At 49.1% G+C, this 22,774-nt stretch overlaps 2 protein-coding genes across 2 annotated transcripts in view; both read left to right on the top strand.

Moving 5' to 3' along the window:
* RAD54B (RAD54 homolog B) overlaps window positions 1-22,774 on the top strand; it is a 210,642-nt gene that overhangs the window by 44,596 nt on the left and 143,272 nt on the right. The window lies entirely within an intron of this gene.
* The window catches only part of FSBP (fibrinogen silencer binding protein), a 33,885-nt gene continuing 13,769 nt past the window's right edge, over window positions 2,659-22,774 (top strand). Inside the window, exon 1 of the mRNA XM_082259217.1 lies at window positions 2,659-3,115. Within this exon, the coding sequence (XP_082115343.1) occupies window positions 2,742-3,115 (374 nt within the window). The 5' untranslated portion in view covers window positions 2,659-2,741. The remainder of the gene's footprint in view (window positions 3,116-22,774) is intronic.

Below are 22,774 nucleotides of genomic sequence, written 5' to 3'. Positions count from 1 at the left end.
GAAACAGTCATTAGTGATTGCTTGTGAAACTCCCGGCCACCACAAAAGGGTGCCAGTTCCCCGTTTGGAAGCCTCTCTCATCTCACCGAAGAAGGCCGAAAAGCCGGGGGCCTCAATTTTCGGACAGCGTGGTAGTCCGTGCACTTGGGGAGGAGGTAGGGGGGCGCAAAAGGGACAGGACACCTCCTGCAGGGCACCCCAGGCGCCAGGTCGCTAATTCTAGTCACCAATGCGACCTGGCGCCCGGGGTTTGTCGAGCCCTGTGCTTGGCAGTAACATATGTTTTGGTCTGCTTGGCAGTGCGGAGACTGGAATTGTATTTTTGGAGGGCAGATTTATATTGGTTGAAATCTTTCTGAGACCTAGTCTTATGCCACAGGTGCTCAAGAGCAAGGCTATGCTTTTTCAGACTTTAGTGTTATCTGTTTGCCAAGGTTGAAGGGGTCTTATTCTGTGTGTAGTGGGGGGGGTGGGAAATGGCGCAATGTGTCCAGGGAGGCTAACAGTGAAGCATTGTAGACAGAAGTAGCTAGGTTGGTGCAGGACAGGTATGAGATTTTGTCAAAGAGGTGGTCGGTAGCACAATAGAGAAGAGAAGGGTTGAGTTGACAAAGGTTTCTACGGGTAACAGGCGGTTGGAGGGAGAGTGAAACTAATAAGGCAGTGATCAGAGCGGGAGAAAACAAGGGCATTCAAATTGCCTTCAGAGGGAGTAGAAGCATGTATCCATTGCTTCAGGTCAAAGGTGGAGGTTAGACTGAGAAGTTTGGAAGAGGCAGGAGTGTTGATATTAATAGGGATGCTGAAGTCACCGAGAATGATTGTGGGGATTTCAGAAGAGAGAACCTAGGGTAGCCAGGCAGAGAAGTCGTCAATAAAGGTTAATACTGGTCCAGGGGGCAGGTGAAGTACCTGAAAGGTGCCATGTGGGTCTAAAAGGATTCCAACACCCCCTCGCTTTTGCCCACTGGGTCTGGGGGAGTGAGTCCAGAGAAGACCACCATGGGATAGGGCAGCAGAAGACGCAGTGTAGGATTCATGAGGCCGGGTTTTCGGTAATGGCAAGTAGATTAAATTAGTTGCCAATAAAGAGGTTATGGAGAGAGGTGATTTTGTTACAGACAGAACGGGCATTCTAAAGGGCGCAAGAGAAAAAGGAGTCTAGTCCTGGTAAGAAGAGAAATGGAGTCTAGTCTTGGTAAGAACAGAAATGGGAACTAAATTGTGCTGACTGTGGCTACTGCCAGAGGGTGCAGGGTAATTGGAGCATTGAGTACAGTTAAATGATGGGAGGCCCGGGGTTTGGGGATATATCTCCAGAGGATGGTACTGTTGAAATACTGGTCAGGGGACGCACTGTGCCTTTAAGGAGGGGTGGGCTCCCTCTAGGCTGACCTGCCCTCTGCCTATCTATTATAATGTAAATGCTTTCACTGTGGAGGCTCTCAAAATTTAGAGTTAGGACTACAGAAAATACTGGGATGCTTTGACGGGGCTCTGTAGTTTACACATGTATTTGCAAATGTGTGCAAAGGAAACCCCTGTTTTCAACGCATCTTATTAGACCGGTTAATTCAGTTGGTTGCAGGCTGATCGGTAAGTTGAGCTGGGAAATCCTTTGGTTTTCTTTTGCATGTTTTTTTCTTTGTTTGTGTGTTTATACTGCCTATTTGTGTTCTGATAGACTATATTTGTCTTTTGCTATTCTTACATATTTTCTCTTTGTTGGCGAGTCTGGGCAAACAGAGGAGGTAGAGATGACCCTGCATGCCATGAAGTCCAAAATCCAGGTGCTTGAAAGTCCCTTCAGCATCCTGGGGGTTAAGCTTTAATCCTAAACTGAATCCGAGAACAGTTTTAAATACATACAGGCACTTGTTCAAGAAAAAAAAAAAATGAAATACCCTTGCAATTTTGTTAAAACAGCAGCATGTTTTGCTTATTATACCGTTTGACAGGCTAGAGAAATTTCCCTAACACCATAATCCTCTAGGGCTCAGCAGAATGGAAAATGCAGGCGAGCCTGAGCTTTGCTGTGGAGTTTGAGCCTTGGGTGTAACCTAACTAGCTAGGGGAAGCAGAGCTCCTGATTGACAGCAGGACTAGCATTATGCAAATGCTGCAAGTCTGAACAGAGGCTGATTGGGGCTCCGGCAGGGGCTCTCCTACACACGTCACCCGTTATCATTCAATATAGCCTTTTTTTTTTTTTTTTTTTTTTATTTCTATAACCTTATATGTACCTTGACCTTTCAGCCCGAGTTAATAAATGCAGAAAGATAAGCTTTAGCTCCTTTATAAACAAACAGCAATGTCTGCAGCTGATTTGTGTGGCACAAATGGTGTGTTTAAAGCAATGTTGATCTCTGCTTATGTTTTAGTCACTCTTTTGTGTATCATGTTCTTTTTTTCTTTTTTTTTTTTTTTCTTGTCTTCTTCACTTAACATTACAATGTGGTTTTGTAATTTATCCTACTGGTATCTTTCAGCATTCTTCAGAAGCTATTATGTAGGTCAGGCCTGTCTTAAACAGATTTTCTGAACCTGCGTCAGATTAAGCTGAAGGAATTTTAATAAACCCTCCCTGGTAGGCGTAGGCCTAAGCGAGACTAACCTAGTTAAGCCTGATTTTTTTTTTTTTTTTTTCCTTGTGTGTATGTCTGTGTGGGAAAAGAGCTGTGCAGAGCTCAAGGCTGAATTGTGTGTTCAGGAACTGTTTGCTAATAAAGGACGGCTTGAACATGGTGGGCAAAGCTCGGTCCTCCAATTTCACAGTCTTTGAAAAGCTGGATCTACTGAGGCTGGTGAAGCCATACATAGGAGTGTTAGAGGAACACACCAACAAGCACTCTGTAATCATTGAAAAAAATAATTGTTGGGAGATTATTGCTGACAAGTACAACGCTTTGGGAGGAGGACGTCCCCCGCGCACGGCGCAAGGCCTGCGCACACTTTACAAGCGGCTGAAGGAGTACGGCAAGCAAGAGCTGCTCCAGTGCAAGACGACTCAGGCGGACTATCATAGCACAGTGTCCGAGGCTACCAAGAAACTTGTGGAAATTATTCCTCAGTTTGGCAATGTGTGTTTTGGAAGAGATCTCAACGGATTGTCAAGGTAGGACTACCATGTTGTAAACTTTTGTATGTTTTCTGCAAGAATGGGGATTTGTTTATAGAGGGCCTTCAACTTGTGGCCTGATATCTACATGTGTCTCTCAGCTGTCCTTCTAAACGAATGCCTCGTACACACGCAGCGATTGTTGGCCGTGAATTTTCGGCCAACGTCCGATCGGCCGATTTTCGGCTTGTTGGTATGATGCTTCCGACAACCGACTGCGACTTTTCGGCCGAATAAAATCTGGTGTGCATGCTATAAAATTTTGGTTGGCAGTCACCACAACGGCCGATTTTTCGTCAGTCAGTACAGATTTCGGCAGACAAACATCAGATGAGCAAGACTGGGCATGCTCAAAGAAGAAAAAACACACGGAAAGTAAACCAGCACATGACATCACTTCTGAAGTTGGTTTTTTTGGCCAACAAAAGTCCAGTGCAACTCTAGAGCACATTTCAACCAACACAACAACACTGGACAAAAGACGGCCGATCGGTCGGCCGACAATCGTTGCGTGTGTACGAGGCATTACTCTTGCTGAACATCTGAATTGAAGAACATGAGCGAAACCTGTAGGCTGCTTTTCCTGACCAGTTGTTGAAGGTGCTCATTGCCTGGTTACCTTATACCTTATTTAGCCTCTAGCTTGGAACAGGACCGAAATCAAAAGTCCTGATGATCATAACTGTTCTAGGTCCTTTAGGCTGGCCATACGTTATACAAGCTCCTTATGCAATTTTCTTTTAGATTTACCAAAACCATATAATCTGAGGTCAAACCTAAACACTTTTGATTTGTATGCAATCAGGCAGGCCCTTGCACTACATAATTGAAGGCAAATCTGAAGGAATTTGGGTAAGAAAATTGTATAATATATGGCCAGCTTTTCCGTGATGACTTTGAAGCCAAATGCTCAGCATCACAGCCAGGGAGCTAGCATTTGCAGAATAGCATGAAATCAGCTAAAGGTTACCTAATTTTCGTGACAGTATTAACAAACATTCTTATCTATATTTTACACATAAGTGTGACTCTTGAGCTGCGAGTGGTTGGGACCCATGTTATAGGGCATCCGTCATCGTGGTTCTTTACAGATTCCTAAAAGCAATAACTGGTCAGTGATGCACACTGAGATGTGAGCCAAAGAAGTTACAGTCAGTAGGAACAATTACTAACGTTCGGTACAAGGGATGTATTTAGATGCATTAGATGATGTTGTTTACATGCTGTGAAAATGTGTGAATCGTTTTTCTATAACAAAATACATTAAGAGCTAAAAGTGGAGACGGGGAGAAATGTGCTAGCTACCTCCATAATACCATTATGACCTTATAGTGGCTTTGTGAAACCTCAGATTACTGAAGTCTGTTCGTTAACTGTTTCAGTGATCACACAGCCAGAGCGCTGACAGTTGAGGTTTGCCAAGCAGTATATCTGTCCTCTTCTGCACAGGGTGGCTCATTCTCCAGGCTTTGATGGAGTTCCTGATGAATTAATGATCTGTTACTGTGGATATTTAAATCCCAATATCCTCCAGAATTGCTTCCAGTTATTTTAGTTCTGATTGCGGTTATTGTTCTATCTATCATGATTCGGTTTACCAATGTTGTTCCACAAAATGTAGAACATTTGATTTAATGTTTTTTACTTCAATCATTGCACTCTCCTTACAGCTATATATATATATATATATATATATATATATATATATATATATATACGTGTGCCCATTGTTGGGCTTACCATCCTGCCATGTCAAACAACAGATCAGTGCTGACGGGAATGCATAGGTTGCCATCGGTGATCCCCCTCTATGATGCTGCTTACTAGTTCTCTCTGGTTTTACAATGTTCTGAGCCACTCCCCCAAAACAAGCATGCAAATCAGAAGTTCTGACTTTACTGTGCATGCTTGTTCATGGTCAAAAATGCAGAAAGGTAGGGTTGCACCGTTACTGGTATTGTTGTAAATACTAACCATTTGCACGAGTACTTGTATTTGTGCAAATGCTCCGATACCTTTGCAGTGCTATTTGAGCCTATACAAAATTAATAGGCTGAAATTGCACTGCAAAGGTATCGCATTTGATTTGAACAGGGATGTGGTGTGCGGTTGCCCCCCCTGCTCCTGTGCGAGCCCAGGTTTGTCTACTGACCTCAGCCTGGATTCACACATGCGATTTATACAGGTATTGCTCCGCATTCCTTTTGAAATCCCATGCGATTCAGTATTCATACTTGCCGATTAAAAGAAAAACTGTATAGGTGCAACCCTACAGAAAGGACTAAAGCTATTAACAATCAGGAATCTAGCATTTTTAAGGGTTCATGCACCCTGAATGTTCCCTAGATGCTTTCTCCCTAGATGGTAGCAGAAAAAAGCTGGACACTGTTAAACATGTGTACCGTGTTTAGCCGCGTCCAGCGCATGGGTCGGTAATTTATTTAATTGGCCAGAATAAGAATTTATTCTGCCCATTAAAATGAAAGTGTCAAATGTGCTCGTTTACATGTTTTTTGCCGTGTCCAACATTTTTCTGCCAAAATTATCCGGTACTAAATGCGATTCTTCTGCATTCTGGAGAGGAGCATTTAACTGTCTCTAAACGCAGCTGCCACTAAACTCTGGTAAATGTCTATGTGTACGTGGACACTTTTAGGCTTTTATATACACCAGGGGCACCTTCTTCCACATGTTTGATGAGTCCCCCACGTGGCTTCTCTCAAACTGCAAACAGGGATTCTTATGGCTTTCTTTCAACAATGGCTTTCTTCTTGCCACTCGTCCATAAAGGCCAAATTTGTGGAGTGTTTGACTAATAGTTGTCCTGTGGACAGATTCTCCAACCTGAGCTGTGGATCTCTGCAGCTCCTCCAGAGTTACCATGGGCCTCTTGGCTGCTTCTCTGATTAATGCTCTCTTTTGCCGACCTGTCAGTGTAGGTGGATGGCCATGTCTTGGTAGGTTTGCAGGTGTGCCATACTCTTTACATTTTCGGACGATGGATTGAACAGTGCTCCGTGAGATGTTTAAAGCTTGGGATATTTTTTTTTATAACCTAACCCTGCTTTATACTTCTCCACAACTTTATCCCTGACCTGTCTGGTGTGTTCCTTGGTCTTTATGATACTGTTTGTTCACTAAGGTTCTCTTACAAACCTCTGAGGGCTTCACAGAACAGCTGCATTTTTACTGAGATTAAATTACACACAGGCGGATTCTATTGACTAATTAGGTGATTTCTGAAGGCAATTGGTTCCACTAGACTTTAGTAAGTGGTATGAATACTTTTGCACGACACTGTACACATTGGATAACATGTAGGGGAGTTAACAGGCAGAGAAAAATAAAAGCTCAAAACCACTCAAACGCTGAAGCACCTTCTTTGAGCTCCAGTGTGCACGAGGCCTTAATGTAAGGAACCCTCTCCCTATGCAGAGGTAAAGTTTTTTTTTTTTCAGGCACAGAGTACTTCCTTTAGGGCTCTTTCACACGGGCGATCCGATCTGATCCACCTGTCAGTTTTTTCGGGGGATCTGATCGGATCCTCCATGCAGCTCTATGGGGCAGCGAATGTCAGCGGAGACACCTCCGCTGACACCCGCTGCCATCCGTATCCGATCCTGTCTGTGAAATCCGGACGGATGGAAACCCTATTTTTCCATCCGTTCAGGGATCAGATCGGATGAGAGCAGACAGGCGGTCCGCTCTCATCCGATCCCCCATAGAGAGCAGCGGGAGCTGTGACACCTTCCTCTCAGCACTGCAAGCGGAGAGGGAGCTGTCATCCGCCGACTCAGCGGGGATCGGCGGATCGATCCCCACTGAGCAGCACGGATCCGCCTACGGAGGCGGACCGTGTGAAAGAGCCCTTAATTTGCAAAGTTATTAACCAGTTCCTTACCAGGCAATAGTCAAATGACGCCAGCAGGAACACTCTTTCGATCAGGGCAGCCGTCATATGACATCCGCCCGTTCTCGCCGCTACTGCGCGCTCCCTGGGGGAACGCAGTTCGGGTTGAGGCTCGTCCTTTGGACAGAGCCCATCCCTGATCAAGGTAAAGAGCCAATGAAATTTGGCTTTTTACAACGTGATCGGCTGTGTTCAGTCACAGCCGATTACATGAAAGGCTCCAGTGCGAGCCGTTCGTTCTATCCAATCACAGCCGGTCACAAATGTCAACGAAGGCCGGGTAACTTACTGTTACCAGGTTCTCCTCCTCACACACCGATCCAGTGTGAGGAGGAGATCTGGAAACAGTGAGTTACCCTGTACTGTGCATACTACTGTGCCCTGATTGCCCCACCAAATAAAGAGGACCTGTCACCAGCTGATCCTAGTACCTATCTGTGAGCCCATTAGAGTACCTGTCACCTGCCCATCAGAGTACCCGAGTACCTGTCACCTGCCCATCAGAGTACCCGAGTACCTGTCACCTGCCCATCAGAGTACCTGCTGCCTGCCTATCAAAATACCCTAGTACTTGCTGCCTGCTCATCAGTACCCGAGTACCTGTCACCTGCCCATCAGAGTTTTGTGTGTGATTTATATCCCTAGAACTCATGATGGTGCTCCTTGGATGTTGGGCCCCTCTATGTGGCTAGGCTGTGAAAAAGACTTACACATGTGGTATTGCCATACTCAGGAGGAGTGGCAGAATGTATTTTGGGGTGTCATTTTTGCTGTGTATACATGCTATGTGTTAGGAATATCCTATAAATTGACAACTTTTTGTAAAAAAAAATAGGTTTTCATTTTTTTCCCACATTTTCCAAAAACTTGTGGGAAGAAAATATGTTCAAAAGACTCACAATGCCTCATACATGATACATTGGAGTGTTTGCTTTCCAAAATGGGGTCATTTTGTGGGTGTTTCCATTGTCTTGGTGCTCTAGGGCCTTCAAAAGTGTGATAGTCAGAAAATGATGTGTGTAATTTATGCTCCTAGAACGCCTGAAGGTGCTACTTGGATGTGGAGTCTCTTTATGTGGCTAGGCTGTGTAAAAGTCTCACACATGTGGTATCGCCATACTCAGGAGGAGTAGCAGAATATATTTTGGGTTGTCATTTTTGCTGTGTACATGCTATGTGTTAGAAATAGCTTATAAATTTACAACTTTGTGGGGAAAAAAAAGAAAAATAATATTTTCTTAATTTTCCCAAGAATTGTGGGAAAAAATTACAACTTCAAAAAACTCACCATGCCTCTTACTAAATACCTTGGACTGTCTACTTTCCAAAAAGGGGTCCCTTTGGGGGGGGATGTCATGCTCAGTGTAGCATGACTGAGCAATTGCCATTCAAAGTGTGAGAGTGCTGAAAGCTGAAAATGGTCTGAGCAGGAAGGGGGTGTAACTGCCCTGTATGAAAGTGGTTAAATTCAGCAACCTTTCACCAAGTTTACTATGTGGACCATTTATTGTATATTTATTTACAAAATGAACATGTCCCTCTTCATAAGGGAGAAAATATGTCTATGGTGGAGATTCACTAAAACTGGTGCACGCAGAATCTGGTGCAACTGTGCATAGTAACCAATCAGCTTTCAGGTTTTAGCCCTCGTTCACTCTGAACGTGGGTTTGAAATCGTGCGAGTTTAGCTGAACTCGCACAATTTCAGACCCGCAATTCAGTGCAAGTTTGGGGGAGATTCTGGGGCGGGTTCATGCACAGAATGGAGAGACATCTTTCTCACACAATAACCAATCAGCTTCTAACTTCAGCTTGTTCATTAAGGCCCCTTTCACACACTCTGTCCGTCGGACAGAGTCCGTTTTTCTCAGCTGGGGATCGATCCGCAGCTCCCCCGCTGAGCAGGAGGATGACAGCTGTGTCTCTGTGCTGTGTGCGGAGACACAGCTGTCAGTTCCCCACGCATCTCTATGGGGGAAATCGGATGGGAACGGACCGTCGGTCCGTTCTCATCCGATCCGCTGGACGGGTGGAAAATAGGGTTTCCATCCGTCCAGATTTGACTGATCGGATGTCAACGGACATGTCTCCGCTGACATCAGATGCCCCATAGGGATGCATGGGGGGGACCGTTCAGATCCGCCAAAAAAACGGACAGGCGGATCTGAACGGTCCGCCTGTGTGAAAGAGCCCTAAGTGAGTTGGGCACTACTACATTGCATGCTGCTTTTAGGCTGGCATTGGCAACTTGCTTAATGAGGCAAAATGCAAAATAATTACATCAACAGGTAGCAGCTGCTCCGTCATTGTCCAATCACAGATGGAATGGGTTTGGTGAGCCTAACTGCGTCAGGGAAAAGTGAATTTAGCGATCAATCTGGAAAAGGTGCCGGGTCACATGACTGGCCTAACAAAGTCAAATCGCTGTTCAAAGTGTTTATTTTTCCACTCTTATTTCTAAATAAATCCTTCTAGTTACTTTTGGCCAGTGCCAAGTAATTTACTGAAAGCCAAACTTCTCTGCCCTGCTGTTTAAAACCACCATGTTGTCTATATTTTTAAAGCTGTAGGTGGAGTTCATGTAGATCCTTACAGAATAGAAGTGGTTAAATTGCATGTAGTCATAGAAATGCCCGCTCAGCAAAATGTGTTATGGGATAGTGCAGCAAATCTCTGCTCCCACATGCCAGTCCAAACCTGAAATTCCAGTCCTTGGATATAAAGCTGCCAAGGCTGCCGAACCCTGCTCTGGTGTGGGCCGACTCCTATTCTGGGATGTGTTGGGGGTGGCTGTGTGACAAGAAGAATCTCTAATTTCCCTGAATCTTCTTAATGACATTCAGTGCATCAAAACACATGGAAAAAGCACACACATGCTTATTTTCTCAAATATAGCATTGAAGAACTGACCTTGGACTGATATGAATCCCATCTCATTTTAAAGGAGTTGTAAAGTTAGAAGGCTTTTTATCTTAATGCATTTATGCATTAAGATAAAAAGCTTTCTGTGTGCAGCAGCCTTCCCAGCACCCCCTAATACTTACCTGAGACCCATCTCTGTCCAGTGAAGTCCACGAGTCCCTTAGCCGTCCGGGACTCTCCCTCTGGATTGGCTGAATCAACGTCAGTTAGCCAATCTGAGAAAGAGAGTGGGGCAAAACCGCAGCTCCATGTCTGAATAGACACACGGCGCTGCAGCTAGGCTCGGGTGCCCCCATAGCAAGCTGCTTGCTGTGGGGGCACTTGACAGGAGTGGGAGGGGGGGGGGGGCAGGAGCAGCGAAGAGGGACCCAAGAAAAGGAGGATCTGGGCTGCTCTAAGAAAAACTAACTGCACAGAGGAGGTAAGTATGAAAGGTTTGTTATTTTTATTTTTTTAAAACAAGATTTTACAATCACTTTGAGTGTCTGTTTTTATTCATGCCCCCTGCTCCCTCATTATAGGATTTAAATGACAGCAGCAGGAGAGAAAAGGAAAGGATCACCGCTACTCCTGACTAGCCCAGATGAATAACAAGTGGTCTCAGCCTACATGTCTCCACCACACACCCTGATGTATTTCGCCCCCCTCTGATAATCTCATAATCCTATGACTAAGCCCTGGTGGGCAGGGCAAAATGCATTAGCATGTGTAGTGTAGTTGAGACATGTAGGCTAGGGCTTATCATTTGTTCCCCTGGGTTGGTCAGGAGTAACGGCAATCCTTTCTTTTTTACACTTACTATCCCTCTGGAGTGGTATCAGGAGAAGCCTGCACCCCATTTTTGGGGATATATAATAAATATATATATATGCTTTCACCTCTACTTTAAATGGCACTAAAAGCAATATACCAGGTGACAGCAGCAGGAGCCAATGGCAACTGCTGCTATCAATCTGCACTGTGGAGAGGGAGAGAGCCACTGCTCTTGTAAGGGGGGTGAAAGGGGGGGGGGGGTCCTGCAGCACACAAGGTTTTTACCTTAATGCAGAGAATGCATTAAGGTAAGAAAACTTTAAAGCCGCTTTAAAGTGTTTGTAAAGGTAGGATCTCAATCCAGTGTTGTGCCCGAGAGCAGGGGGTTTCCCCACTCTCATTCTCGCTGAACCTGGAGGCAGTAGTGGGAGCCATTGGCTCCTTCTGCTGTCAATCACAGCTTGTGAGGAGAGAGTGGGGGGCTGGGCTGAGGTACAGTGTGTGTGTGTGTCCATTTACACACATAGCCCGCCTCAGCTTGCTCTGGGGGCATTTGGTGGAGGAAGCAAAATCATTACACAGAGCAGTGCAAGTATGAGAGTTACACAGGTCTGCCACTCAGAACAGCTCTGTTTGACAGGGAAAGAGAACTAAATTTCTTTTTCGTTCATTGATGGACACAGGTCCTGATCTTCATGACCATTGGGTTATATTGCCCCCTACAGGAGTAGGACACTAGGCAGAAAAAGAATATGGCTACGCCTATGGGCAGTCCCAGGGTGTATACACCCTCTCTCTGCCATAGTTTCCCAGTTTTTTTCTGCAAAGTCAGGAGTAAGGACCTAGTTCCTAGCTGGAATCTCTGGTCCTGGCAATTTTTTTCTTTTTGGATAGAAACTTTTCTCCTTTTTTTTCCCTGTGAGATCTGCAATCAACGTCGGGCTGGATAATCTAGATCCAGGGGTCACCCTTGTCTGGCCAGCGAGTGCGCGCAGACCTCAGCATCGAGCTAGGTCGGGCGCGACATAGCCCCATTAGACAAGGGCTGGCCTGCGAGTTAAATGCCTTGCGAGGTCGCAAACGACTGGGTCTTGGCCCGAGTCGCAGCGTTCCTCCTGGCCGACAGCCCCCGCATATTGATGGAGAGGAGGTTCTGTCTGGAGCGGTGCCCACCTAGTTCCTTGGGGTGGCCATGGGCCCCTCCTTGGGATGGTCAGACCCCTGGGTTCCCCTCCTTCCCGTCAGGCACCCCACTTCATTTTTCCCCCCATCCTACCCCCCCTTCCTTTTATGCCGGGCCTGTGTGGGTGGTCTGATCCACCTCCTGGAGGGGGGCTGGGCGCTATGCTGGCGATGGGGGCGGGGGGTGCGACGCCAGCAACCGGAGGATTGGCTGTGTGAGTGGGGGTTTTACCTAGTGGGGGCTCCTGCCAGGGCCCCCGTCCTGCCTGGGCCTGTCCTGGAGGCCTAGGGATCCCTCCTGGGCCCCTGGAAGCCTCGTGGGGCCGCCATTTTGCTGTGGCCTGTGTGTTTCCATGCACGGCGGCCATGTTTGTGTAGTCCGACGGCCATTTTGCAGTGGTTTGCCATTGAAAACAGCAGGGGCCAAGACAGTGGAGACCTGTGGGTGGCGATTTCGGTTGGTGGGAGCCCCTTCTCAATCTCTGGTGCTAACTCCTGGATCTTTTCACTTCCTGTTTGCTGCACGTGGAGTGCAGATTATCCTGGTGGCTGCAGATGCCTGTTTCTGCTGGGTGGGGAGTCTGGTGGGGTTCTCTCCCTCTCTGCTGAGGATCGCTTGGTGCTTTGTGCCTGGTGACCGGGTGGTGCTGCCAGTGCGATGGGGGTTGTCTCGTTGCAGTTTTTGTGGGGTCCCCCTGGTGACTCATGAGGTCTTTAGAGCACATCGCCCCACCTGATCCCCTCTCTGCGGGGCGCTCTGGGTCCCGACCATCCATCAATGCACTGATGGCGGTCCTGGAGTCCTGGGTGGAGGTGGCTTTCGTGGCGACGGGCTAGCAAAAAGTGTCCCCCACCTTCCCCTGCCTCATCAGATCCTGAATCCGATTCGGCCGCCGTGGATGTGGGTCACCCTGCTGGGTATGCGACCACGCGCCCGAAGTCCTCAGATAGTGAGGATGATTTCTCCACATCTGCAACCATGCACGATAAGGATTTGGTGGAAACACTGATTGTATCTGTGTATGAGACCTTGAAGCTGGAGGCTGCAGCTGCGACAGAGGCGCAGGTTCCCTTTGGCACTTACAAGCCATCTAGAGTGGCAAAGGTGTTTCCTTTCCCCGCCTATTTTTACAGAATTGTCGCTAAAGATTTGGGATGACCAAAGCGTCCCCTTGGGGTCCCTAAGCGATTTACTAGGCGTTAGTCCCTTATTAAGGAGTGGACTGTTCCACTGGTGGTGGACCCTCCGGTTTCTAGATTGAACAAGGCAACCATGATTCTGGTTGAAGAGTCCCCGGCCTTTAAGGATCCAGCTGACAGGAAGGCAGAGGCTGTGGCCCACAATATGTATGCTCTGGCTGGTTCGGCACTGAGTCTGATATTCACCATTGCCCTGGTGTCGCAAACTCTAACCGAGTGGGCTAAGCTTTTACGCCGTGACCTGAAGGGAGAACAACTCCCCCCTTGCCTTTGCTGAGCTGGTGGACCAGCTGGTCCAGGGGCTGCAGTTTATCTGTGATGCCTCTTTGGATTTGGCTCTCCTAGTGGCTCGGCTCTCTGTATCGGCAGTGGTCTTTTGGCTTAAAAGCTGGTCTGCGGACCAGACTTCTAAAAAAGCCATAACTGATCTCCCCTTTCAAAGAGATCACTTGTTTGGGGCTACCCTGGATGACATCATTAAAGGTCTCACAGGGGGAAAGAATACTTTTCTTCTGCAGGCTACTAAGGGTAAGGAACCTCGTCGTAGACTTGGGCCCTCCTTCTCCGCTCATAAGTTTTTTTCATCCCTCAGTGTCGACTGACAAGCGAAGCCTTTCAGGGCCTCCTCTGGAGGATCCAAACAAACCTGGTCTGGCAAGCCGAGAGAGGGCTTCTCCAGACCCGCGGACAAGGTTCCTTCAGCATGAAGGTATGCCCTCACCTGTATCGGGGGTGGGGGGACGTCGTCGCTGGTTTCTGGACCCGTGGACATCCCTGGTACACAAAGCAGGTGGGTCCACAAAGTCATTCGGTCCGGCTACAAGATCGAGTTTCCCTCTTGTCCCCCGGCAAAGTTCTTTCCTTCCAACTTGCGCCTGTCCCCGGACCACTTACAGGGTTTGTTTGGGGCGGTACAAGACCTGTTACTTCAAGGGGTGATTGTCCCGATTCCGACTTCGGAACGTTTTCATGGTTTTTACTCAAACCTCTTTACAGTTCCCAGGAAGGAAGGCAAGCTGCTGAACTGCTTTGTGCGGGTTCAGAAGTTTAGGATGGAGTCCATTTGCACGGTGGTGGCATCCCTGCATCAGGGGAATTTTCTTGCCTCTATTGAAATCAAGGATGCTTACCTTCACATTTGAATATGTGGTGGTCACTAGTGCTTCCTCCGCTTTGCTGTGGGAGAAGAGTATTATCAGTTTGTGGCGTTACCCTTTGATCTCGCCTCTGCTCCTTGGGTCTTCACAAAAGTGTTAGCCCCGGTGTTAGCATTGTTACGCCAACGGGGGGATCGCGGTACTGGACTACTTGAACAGCCTCCTTCTGCGAGCGGAGTCTCCTACTGCTCTGGTGGAAAACCTGGAAACCACCATACGATTCTGAGAGAGTTCGGCTGGTTTCTGAATTTTCAGAAGTCTGTTCTGGTTCCGTCCACAAATCTGGACTATCTGGGTCTGACTCTGGACTCTGCCTTAGCCAGAGTGCTCCTTCCTCTGGTGAAACTCCAGAAATTGCAGGCTGCAATTCGTCTCTTGCTGTCCAGCAGTTGGTCATCCCTCCGGCATGCGGGGTCTGGGCCTGATGGTGTCTACCTTCGAGGCGGTTCCGTTTGCACAGTTCCATATGAGGTCCCTGCAAAAGGGGAGGTTCTGGACAAAGGGGACAAGACTCCGCACCCTCTGGACAATCCGATCCGGCTGCGCTGGGAAACGAAGAAGCACCAGATATGGTGGCTTCTCTCTCCGGCACTTCGGCTGGGCAAATCCTTCCTCCCCTTGTGTTGGACGGTGGTCACCACGGATGCCAGCCTGCCCGGCTGGGGAGGCATCCTCATCAACTATTCTGCTCAGGGGATCTGGACACTGGAAGAGTCCAGACTACTGATCAATGTCTTGGAACTCAGAGCGATCAGACTGTGCCTGGACCATTGGACAGATCGTCTTCAGGGATGTCCAGTGTGCATTCAATCGGCCGTGGCTTATGTCAATCACCAAGGGGGCACAAAAAGGGTCCTGGTCGCTCTGGAGGAAGCCAGCATTCTAAGGTGGGCAGAACGGTTCGTTTCAGCCCTCCCTGCCGTACACATTCCCGGTGTGGAAAACTGGCAGGTGGATTACCTCAGTTGGCAGGCATTGGACCAAGGGGAGTGGTCCCTTCATCCAGAGGTGTTTCATCAGTTGTCTCTTTTAGGGCATCCCCGAGGTGGATCTGTTAGTGTCTCAGCTCAACAGAATGATGCAGTGGTTTATGGCTCGGTCACGGGATCCTCTAGCGGACACCGCAGACGCACTGGTGGCCCCATGGGGTCAGTACCGTCTTATTTACACCTTCCCTCCTCTCAAGCTTCTGACAAGACTTCTATGCAGGATCGAGGCAGAAGGGATTGCGGTCATCTTAGTGGCTGCGGACTGGCCTCGTCAGGCTTGGTACGCCGATCTGGTGTGCCTGGTCGCCGATGTTCCTTGGAAGATTCCTCTCAGGTAAGATCTGCTGTCCCAAGGACCAATCTTCCATCCTGCTTTACAGTCGCTGGTTTGATGGCTTTGTCTGTTGAACGCCAGGTGCTGATGGATTCGAAGTTTTTCTGAGTCAGTGATTTCAGCGCTGTTAACAGCTAGGAAATCTACTTCTAGGAAGATCAGCCATCGTACATGGAAGACATACATTACGTGGTGTGAGTCTCTTGAGGTTCATCCTCGCTCCTTCTCAGTGGTTTGGATCTTGACCTTCCTTCAATGGGGGGGTTGAACAGAATTTGTACCATCAAGGGCCAGGTGTCGACTTTGGCGGTCTTCTTCCAATGACCCTTGCCCACACACTCCCTGGTGTGTCCCTTTCTTCATGGGGTCCGACATTTTGGTTCCTCCAGTGTGACCTCAATTTGGTGCTTTCGGTCCCCCAGAAGCCTCCCTTTGAGAATCTTCGGGAGATTTCCTTGCTTAAGCTGTCTCAGACGGTGGCTTTTTTGGTGGCTATCACCTCTGAGCGCAGGGTGTCGGAATTAGCGGCATTATCCTGTCATTCACCTTACTTGGTGATATACAGAGATAAGGTGGTTCTTCACCCCTCTCCGTCGTTCCTCCCAATGGTTGCCTGATTTTCATTTGAATGAAGACATTCTGTTGCCTTCCCTGTGTCCCAGGTCAAAACCTCAGAAGGAAAGTGCCTTGCATGCGTTGGTTGAGGTCTGGGCAATTGGGGTGTACCTGGCAGCTATGGAGTCTTTTAGGAAGTCCGACTCACTATTTGTGCTCACGTATTGGCCTCGGAAAGGGTTGTCCGCTTTCTCTGCGACCATTTCCAGATGGATCAGACAGACTGTTATTCAGGAAAAACTGTGTGAAGGCGCCTGGTATATTGTAGATGTATATGATCAGTTGCCTGCTGCCCCTGTAAATGTGCAATATACACAAATGTGACAAATTTAAATAAAGAATGGCGCTGGTGCAACTTCAAAATAACAAATAAATACGTGAATTAATACTGAGTGATTGTGAATAAAAATACCCGAGCAAATAGGAATTATTAAGACGGATATCTCCAATAAATATAATGTTAAAAAATATATAAATATATAATAGAAGAAAACAAATAAAGGAGACAACGTGAATCTTAGTGAATCAAATAGTTCAAAAAGTTGTGAGTAAATGGTAGAAAAAGTCCCAAAGTTCATTGTGTAGTTTCCCACACCGTGTGAATCAAAGATAAAGAAGCAATCCACCTCATGAGCTGTAGTATCTAAAATGCTCTCCAGAAGGTGTCGGGTCACAAGGACCTCTGGCACTTCTTATAAGATCCAGGCTCTCTATGGATAGCATAATTCCTCCTCCTACTCAAGTTAGGCTGCTGCTAAAGATAGCTGTGATGGTAATCCTGAATGACTCTCCCAGTGTGAATATGGGAATGGAGAAAAGGGGAAATCCAAAATAGTGTAATTCTGTTTATTAAGAATATATAAAAGAAAGACAAGTTTGTGCTTGCATGCAATAGTGCCCCCTTGGCACAGGACAGGACTGCCGGAGATAACAGTGTAGTGTATGTGGTCACGGAATGAATGTCACTTCTTCCTCCAACTCGTAGCGTTGCAGCGGCCGGTGTGCGTTCCACAGCTCGGGGGAAAGTGACGTCAATGGCTAGCAGGATGTCTGGGCGGTGTTCAGACAACAATGCATTTTGCATAAATTCCTATTTGCTCGGGTATATTTATTCACAATCACTCAGTATTAATTCACATATTTATTTGTTATTTTGAAGTTGCACCAGCGCCATCCTTTCTTTAAAGACGGTTATTCAGGCCTATTCCATCAGGGGTCAGGCTACTCCTTTCCCTGTCAAGGCGCACACTACTTGGGCACTTAGTGCCTCCTGAGCCTTCTGTTGTCAGGCATCAGTGACGCAGGTTTGCAAGACCTGGTCGTGGGTGCACGATTTCACAAAGTACTATAAAGTGGATGTGTTGGCATGTGCGGATGCTTCTAATGGCTGCAGGGTTTTGCAGGCTACTGTTTAGGGGACCTGATCCTTTTTGAGAGTGTATTGTTTTTTTCAGGTGGGCTCCAGTTGTTTTTGATTGATCTCCTGTTGCCTGGTTGGCTACTGTTTAGCCTTGGGAATTTTTTTTGCTGTTCCCACCCCTCGTGTTTAACACTGCTTTGGGACATCCCAATGGTCATGAAGATCAGGAGCTGTGTCTGTCAATGAACGAAAGAGAAAATGGGATTTTCGACTTACCATAAAATCCAGTTCTCAACCTTTTTTCAGTCAGGGCACCTCTTAAATTGATTGTAAAGCCTTCTTTTTTTTTTTGCAATAAAAATAAACTTGTTATACTTACCTGCTCTGTGTAGTGGTTTTACACAGAGCAGCCTGGATCCTCCTCTTCTCCGGTCCCTCTCCTAGTCCCTCCCTCCTTCCCTCCCTTTGAGTGCCCCCACAGCAAGCACCTTGCTATGGGGGCACCAGAGCCAAGTCACAGCTCCCTGTATCCATTCAGACACGAAACTGTGTGTCTGCCCCACCCCCTCTCTCTCTTCATTGGCTAACTGACTTTGACACCAGCGGGAGCCAATGGCGCTGCTGCTGTGTCTTAGCCAATGAGGAGAGGAGCCCCAGACGGCTGAGACAGTCGTGGACTTCACTGGATCGAGATGGGGCTCAGGTAAGCATTAGGAGGGGCTGCTGCACACAGAAGGTTTTTATCTTAATGCATAGAATGCAATAATATTTAAGATAAAAAACTTTCTCTTACGTCCTCCGACAGTCGCCGCCTCTTCATATTCGTCACATATGGGGTATTAGACTTTGCTCCGAAGGAGTAGCTAGGCAACAGAATATGTTAACAATAAAGCTTTAACATATCCCACCCTCAAGGGGTGGTCCCCTCAGTCAATACCCTCCTACTTCCTGCAACCATATCTCAGTTTTAATGTCTAGCTTGTCAGGAGTGGCTGGCTCTCTCTGTGCTGGGACTCTTTGTCCCAGACTCTTTCTTCTTTTTGATATTTTGTTTGAGTTTTCTCTCTACCTTTACTTAGCTGTTATTTTTGTCAGCATTAGTTAGTTCTTCGGACGAAGAGGATCATGCGGACTGGGTCTCGGGCTGATCCCCCTGGTCGCAGGTCGTGGGTCAGTGGCTTCCCAGTCTGCCATCGAGCGTTCAGCCAGGTAACGCTCCTGGCACGGTGAACGACCCATCCCTGTTCGGTGCAGGGATGATTGGTGAGGTGGCTACCTCACCGGACGCTGTGCGGTTTCTGAACCGCCATTGTGTGCGTCTTGAATTGCGACTCTCCCTGCCTCATGTGCAGCGGCTTGTTCGCCTGTGCGGGTTCCCCACGCCATGTGAGGTAAGTGTATCTATGTGGGGACCTGTCTGTCTGGGGGGGGTCTCAGTCTGGGACTGTGTAACCTGCCTTTAATCACACTGCTTGTCTCCCTATATCTCGGCTGCATGCTGTGGGCTGCAAGGGGGGGGGGAGCTGTATGACACTGAGTATGTCAGGCTGGGCAGTGTGAGGAGCTGTGTGCTGTGGGGCATGTTTTTAATGGCATGTTGGGGCATATACAGCGATCGCTGCGGCGATCTAACATGTATCCATATAATGGGATAATATTGTGTGTGATTTTATGCACTGTGGAGCGGCGATTTCGGCGCCAAACGGCGCCATTTTACCGGCGCCCGCTCCGGCCGCATGGTTTACATGCACGGCGGCCATTTTCTTGTAGCCTCCATAGGCTTACATAGAGCGCTCTGGCAGCATCACTTCCTCTCTCCTGGAAGCACCGATCGAGGCAGCAGCAGCAGCGGAGTCTCCTCAGGTTTTATCCTTCTATTCCTGTGTTCCATTGCCTGTATTCAGTCTGTATATTCCCTGTGGGGGTCTCATTGTGCCTGAGTGTGGTGCGGTGGGCTGCGCTTGCCGCGCTTGCTGTAAGGGGGCAGTTAACCCTTGGTTGTCTGGCATACAGGGGCAATGGATTCTCAGGAGGGCAAGTTTCCCACAGTATTGGTGGAAAGCCAGGGGACCGCTGTTTCCCCCCCAGGGGGGGATTTGGCCACTATTGTGGCTGGCCTTGCTGCACAGGTGCAAATGCTGGTGGCTGCTCAATCTACTAAACGGCCCAGAGTTGCTCTGTCCTCTGATTCTGAGGGTGAAGGTGATGGGGCTGTTCTGGCGGGGACTCCCCTATCGGGGTCCCGCTCCTCTCTTGATCTAGTGGGGTCTGAGGTAGAGGCTGAAGTTGAGGGGGTTGATAATTCTCCCCCTGGCTCGCCTGAAGAGCTTGCAATCATGGATGAGTTGATTGCTTCCATTAAGCAGACGCTACGTTTGCAGGACGAGGTGTGTCCCCCAGCTGCCTTGGCGGCTTATGGGACGCAGAGAAAACGCAGGACGCCGCAGGTTTTTCCCTGCAATGCTGATTTTCAGCGCGCTGTTAAGGACCAATGGCGCGATTTGCGCAAGCCTTTTGCGGTACCAAGTAAATTTAAGCTGCGTTATCCTTTCTCGCCTGCCACTGATGAACGGTGGTGTGTGCCTCCGCCAGTGGATCATGCTATTGCGGTTTTGAACAAAGCCACTGCGATCCCTGCAGAGGGATCCCCTGTTTTCCGTGATGCCACGGATAGGAGACTGGAGTCTCTTGCCCGTCATACTTATTCTGTTACGGGTTCTATGCTTAAGGCTCTGTTTGCTTCTCTCATGGCGGCCCAGGCGATCGCAAGTTGGACGCAGATGCTTAGGCGCGTCCTAGTGGCCGATTCGGCCTCGGCGGCGACCCTAGATATGGTGGATCAGATCCACCAGGGTGTCATGTATCTGTGTGATGCGGACCTGGACCTGATTCCGTTGGCCGCGCGTGTGCACAGCGTGGCGGTGTTGTCTCGCCGCCTGGTTTGGTTGAAATGTTGGTCGGTGGACCAATCTTCACGTAAAACCTTAGCCAATCTGCCTTATGATGGGTCTCGCCTTTTTGGGGAGTCCCTGGATGTGTTGATTAAGGGGATTACCGGGGGTAAGAGCACTCTCTTGCCCCATTTCCCCAAGGCTAAGGGGGCTTCTGGGAAGAAGCATGCTCATTTTCGGCCCCCTCAGGGGTCCTTTCGTGCCTTTCGGCCGCACTACAAGGGCAAACCGTTCAAGGGCTAGGGCTCTCAGAAGAAGCCCTGGTCTGGGAAACAGAAGTCCGGCCAATCCGGACCTGCGGCCCATAACAGTTCGGCCTGAAGGGGCGCCCTCACCCAGTTTTGGGGTGGGGGGACGCTTGCTCGGTTTTCTTCAGCCCTGGTTGGCCCGTGTGCGGGACAGATGGGTTCTGGAAATCGTTCGATCTGGTTACAAGATCGAGTTTCTCTCTCGGCCAGAGAGCAGATTTTTTCCCTCAAATCTACAACTGTCTCCAGAGCGCCTGCGGGATCTGCACCTGGCGGTGCGGGACCTGAGGGCTCAGGGAGTGGTGGTTCCGGTGCCTCATCGGGACAGATTTCGGGGGTTTTATTCCAATCTGTTCACCGTGCCCAGAAAGGAGGGCAAGGTTCGTCCAATTCTGGACTTGAAAGCTCTGAACCGCTCTGTGCGGGTTCGCAAGTTCCGCATGGAATCCCTGCGCTCGGTGGTGGCTGCCCTGGTTCCGGGGGAATTCATGGCCTCCATCGATTTGAAGGATGCGTATCTTCACATCCCCATATTCGAGGGTCATCAGAGATACCTTCGATTTGCCATTGCGGAGGATCACTACCAGTTCGTGGCGTTGCCCTTTGGGCTCGCCTCGGCTCCGCGGGTCTTCACCAAGGTGCTTGCACCGGTTCTGGCATTATTGAGAGCCCAGGGCATTTCTGTCCTGGGGTATCTGGACGACATTCTGATTCGGTCTGCGACCAGTCAGGGTCTGGAGAAGGACCTGTCTGTCACGATGCAAACTCTGCAGGAGTTCGGTTGGACGATAAATGTTCCAAAGTCGACACTGAGTCCGTCGGTTCGTCTTCCCTATCTGGGAATGATACTGGACTCGGTGCAGGCGAAGGTCTTCCTGCCGGAAGACAAACTCAGGACTCTTCAGGAGGAAGTCAGGTCCCTCAGGGACGTTCCGAACTCGTCTCTGCGGACGTGTATGAGATGTCTGGGATTGATGGTCTCGGCTTTCGAGGCGATTCCTTTCGCGCAGTTTCACACGCGGGGTCTCCAGGCGGAGATCTTGTCCAAGTGGGACGGGCGACCTCAATCTCTGGATCTTCAGATCTCGTTGAGTCATCGCACCAGGGAAAACCTTCTGTGGTGGCTCCAGTCCCCGTTGGTGTCCGGGGGCAAGTCGTTTCGTCCGATCTCGTGGACGATAATCACCACGGATGCCAGCCTGTCGGGCTGGGGTGGTGTTCTGGGCGTTCTGTCCGCCCAGGGGACCTGGTCGGAGGGGGAGTCTTCCCTCCCGATCAACATTCTGGAATTGCGTGCGATAAGGCTCTGTCTTCATCGCTGGACGGACCGGCTGCAGGGCTGCCCGGTTCGGGTGCAGACGGACAATGCCACGGCGGTGGCCTACATCAACCACCAAGGGGGCACCAGGAGTGCCCGAGCGGCTCGAGAAGTGGCCGACATTCTGTCTTGGGCCGAGACTCATGTCCCGGCGATAACGGCGGTTCACATTCCGGGAGTGGAGAACTGGCAGGCGGACTATCTGAGTCGCCAGACCCTGGATCAGGGGGAATGGTCTCTCCACCCGGCTGTCTTCCAGATGTTGTGCGAAGTGGGGTCTTCCAGATGTGGACCTGTTCGCGTCTCGCCTCAACTACAAGGTGAAGAGGTTCGTGGCAAGGACGCGCGACCCTCGGGCAGACGCGTCGGACGCGTTAGTGGCCCCGTGGCATCAGTACAGGCTGATGTACGCGTTTCCACCGATTCAGTTGCTGTCCCGGTTCCTTCGCAGGTTACACTCGGAACGCAGCACGGTGATTCTTGTGGCACCGGACTGGCCTCGCCGGTCCTGGTACGCAGACCTCGTGAATCTGGCGGTCGACGCCCCCTGGCGTCTGCCTCTTCGGGACGATCTACTGTCTCAAGGACCGATTTACCATCCTGCTTTACAGTCGCTGGCTTTGACGGCCTGGCTGTTGAGACCGAGGTCCTGAAGGAGAAGGGTCTCTCTCCAGAGGTTGTTCATACCTTGATCAACGCGAGGAAGTCTTCCTCGGG

This window comes from Pelophylax lessonae (assembly GCF_965119305.1).
Source record: "Pelophylax lessonae genome assembly, chromosome: 5".
NCBI lineage: Eukaryota > Metazoa > Chordata > Amphibia > Anura > Ranidae > Pelophylax > Pelophylax lessonae.
Note: the sequence above shows the minus strand (reverse complement) of the source record. Positions and strands in the feature narration are given on the sequence as shown.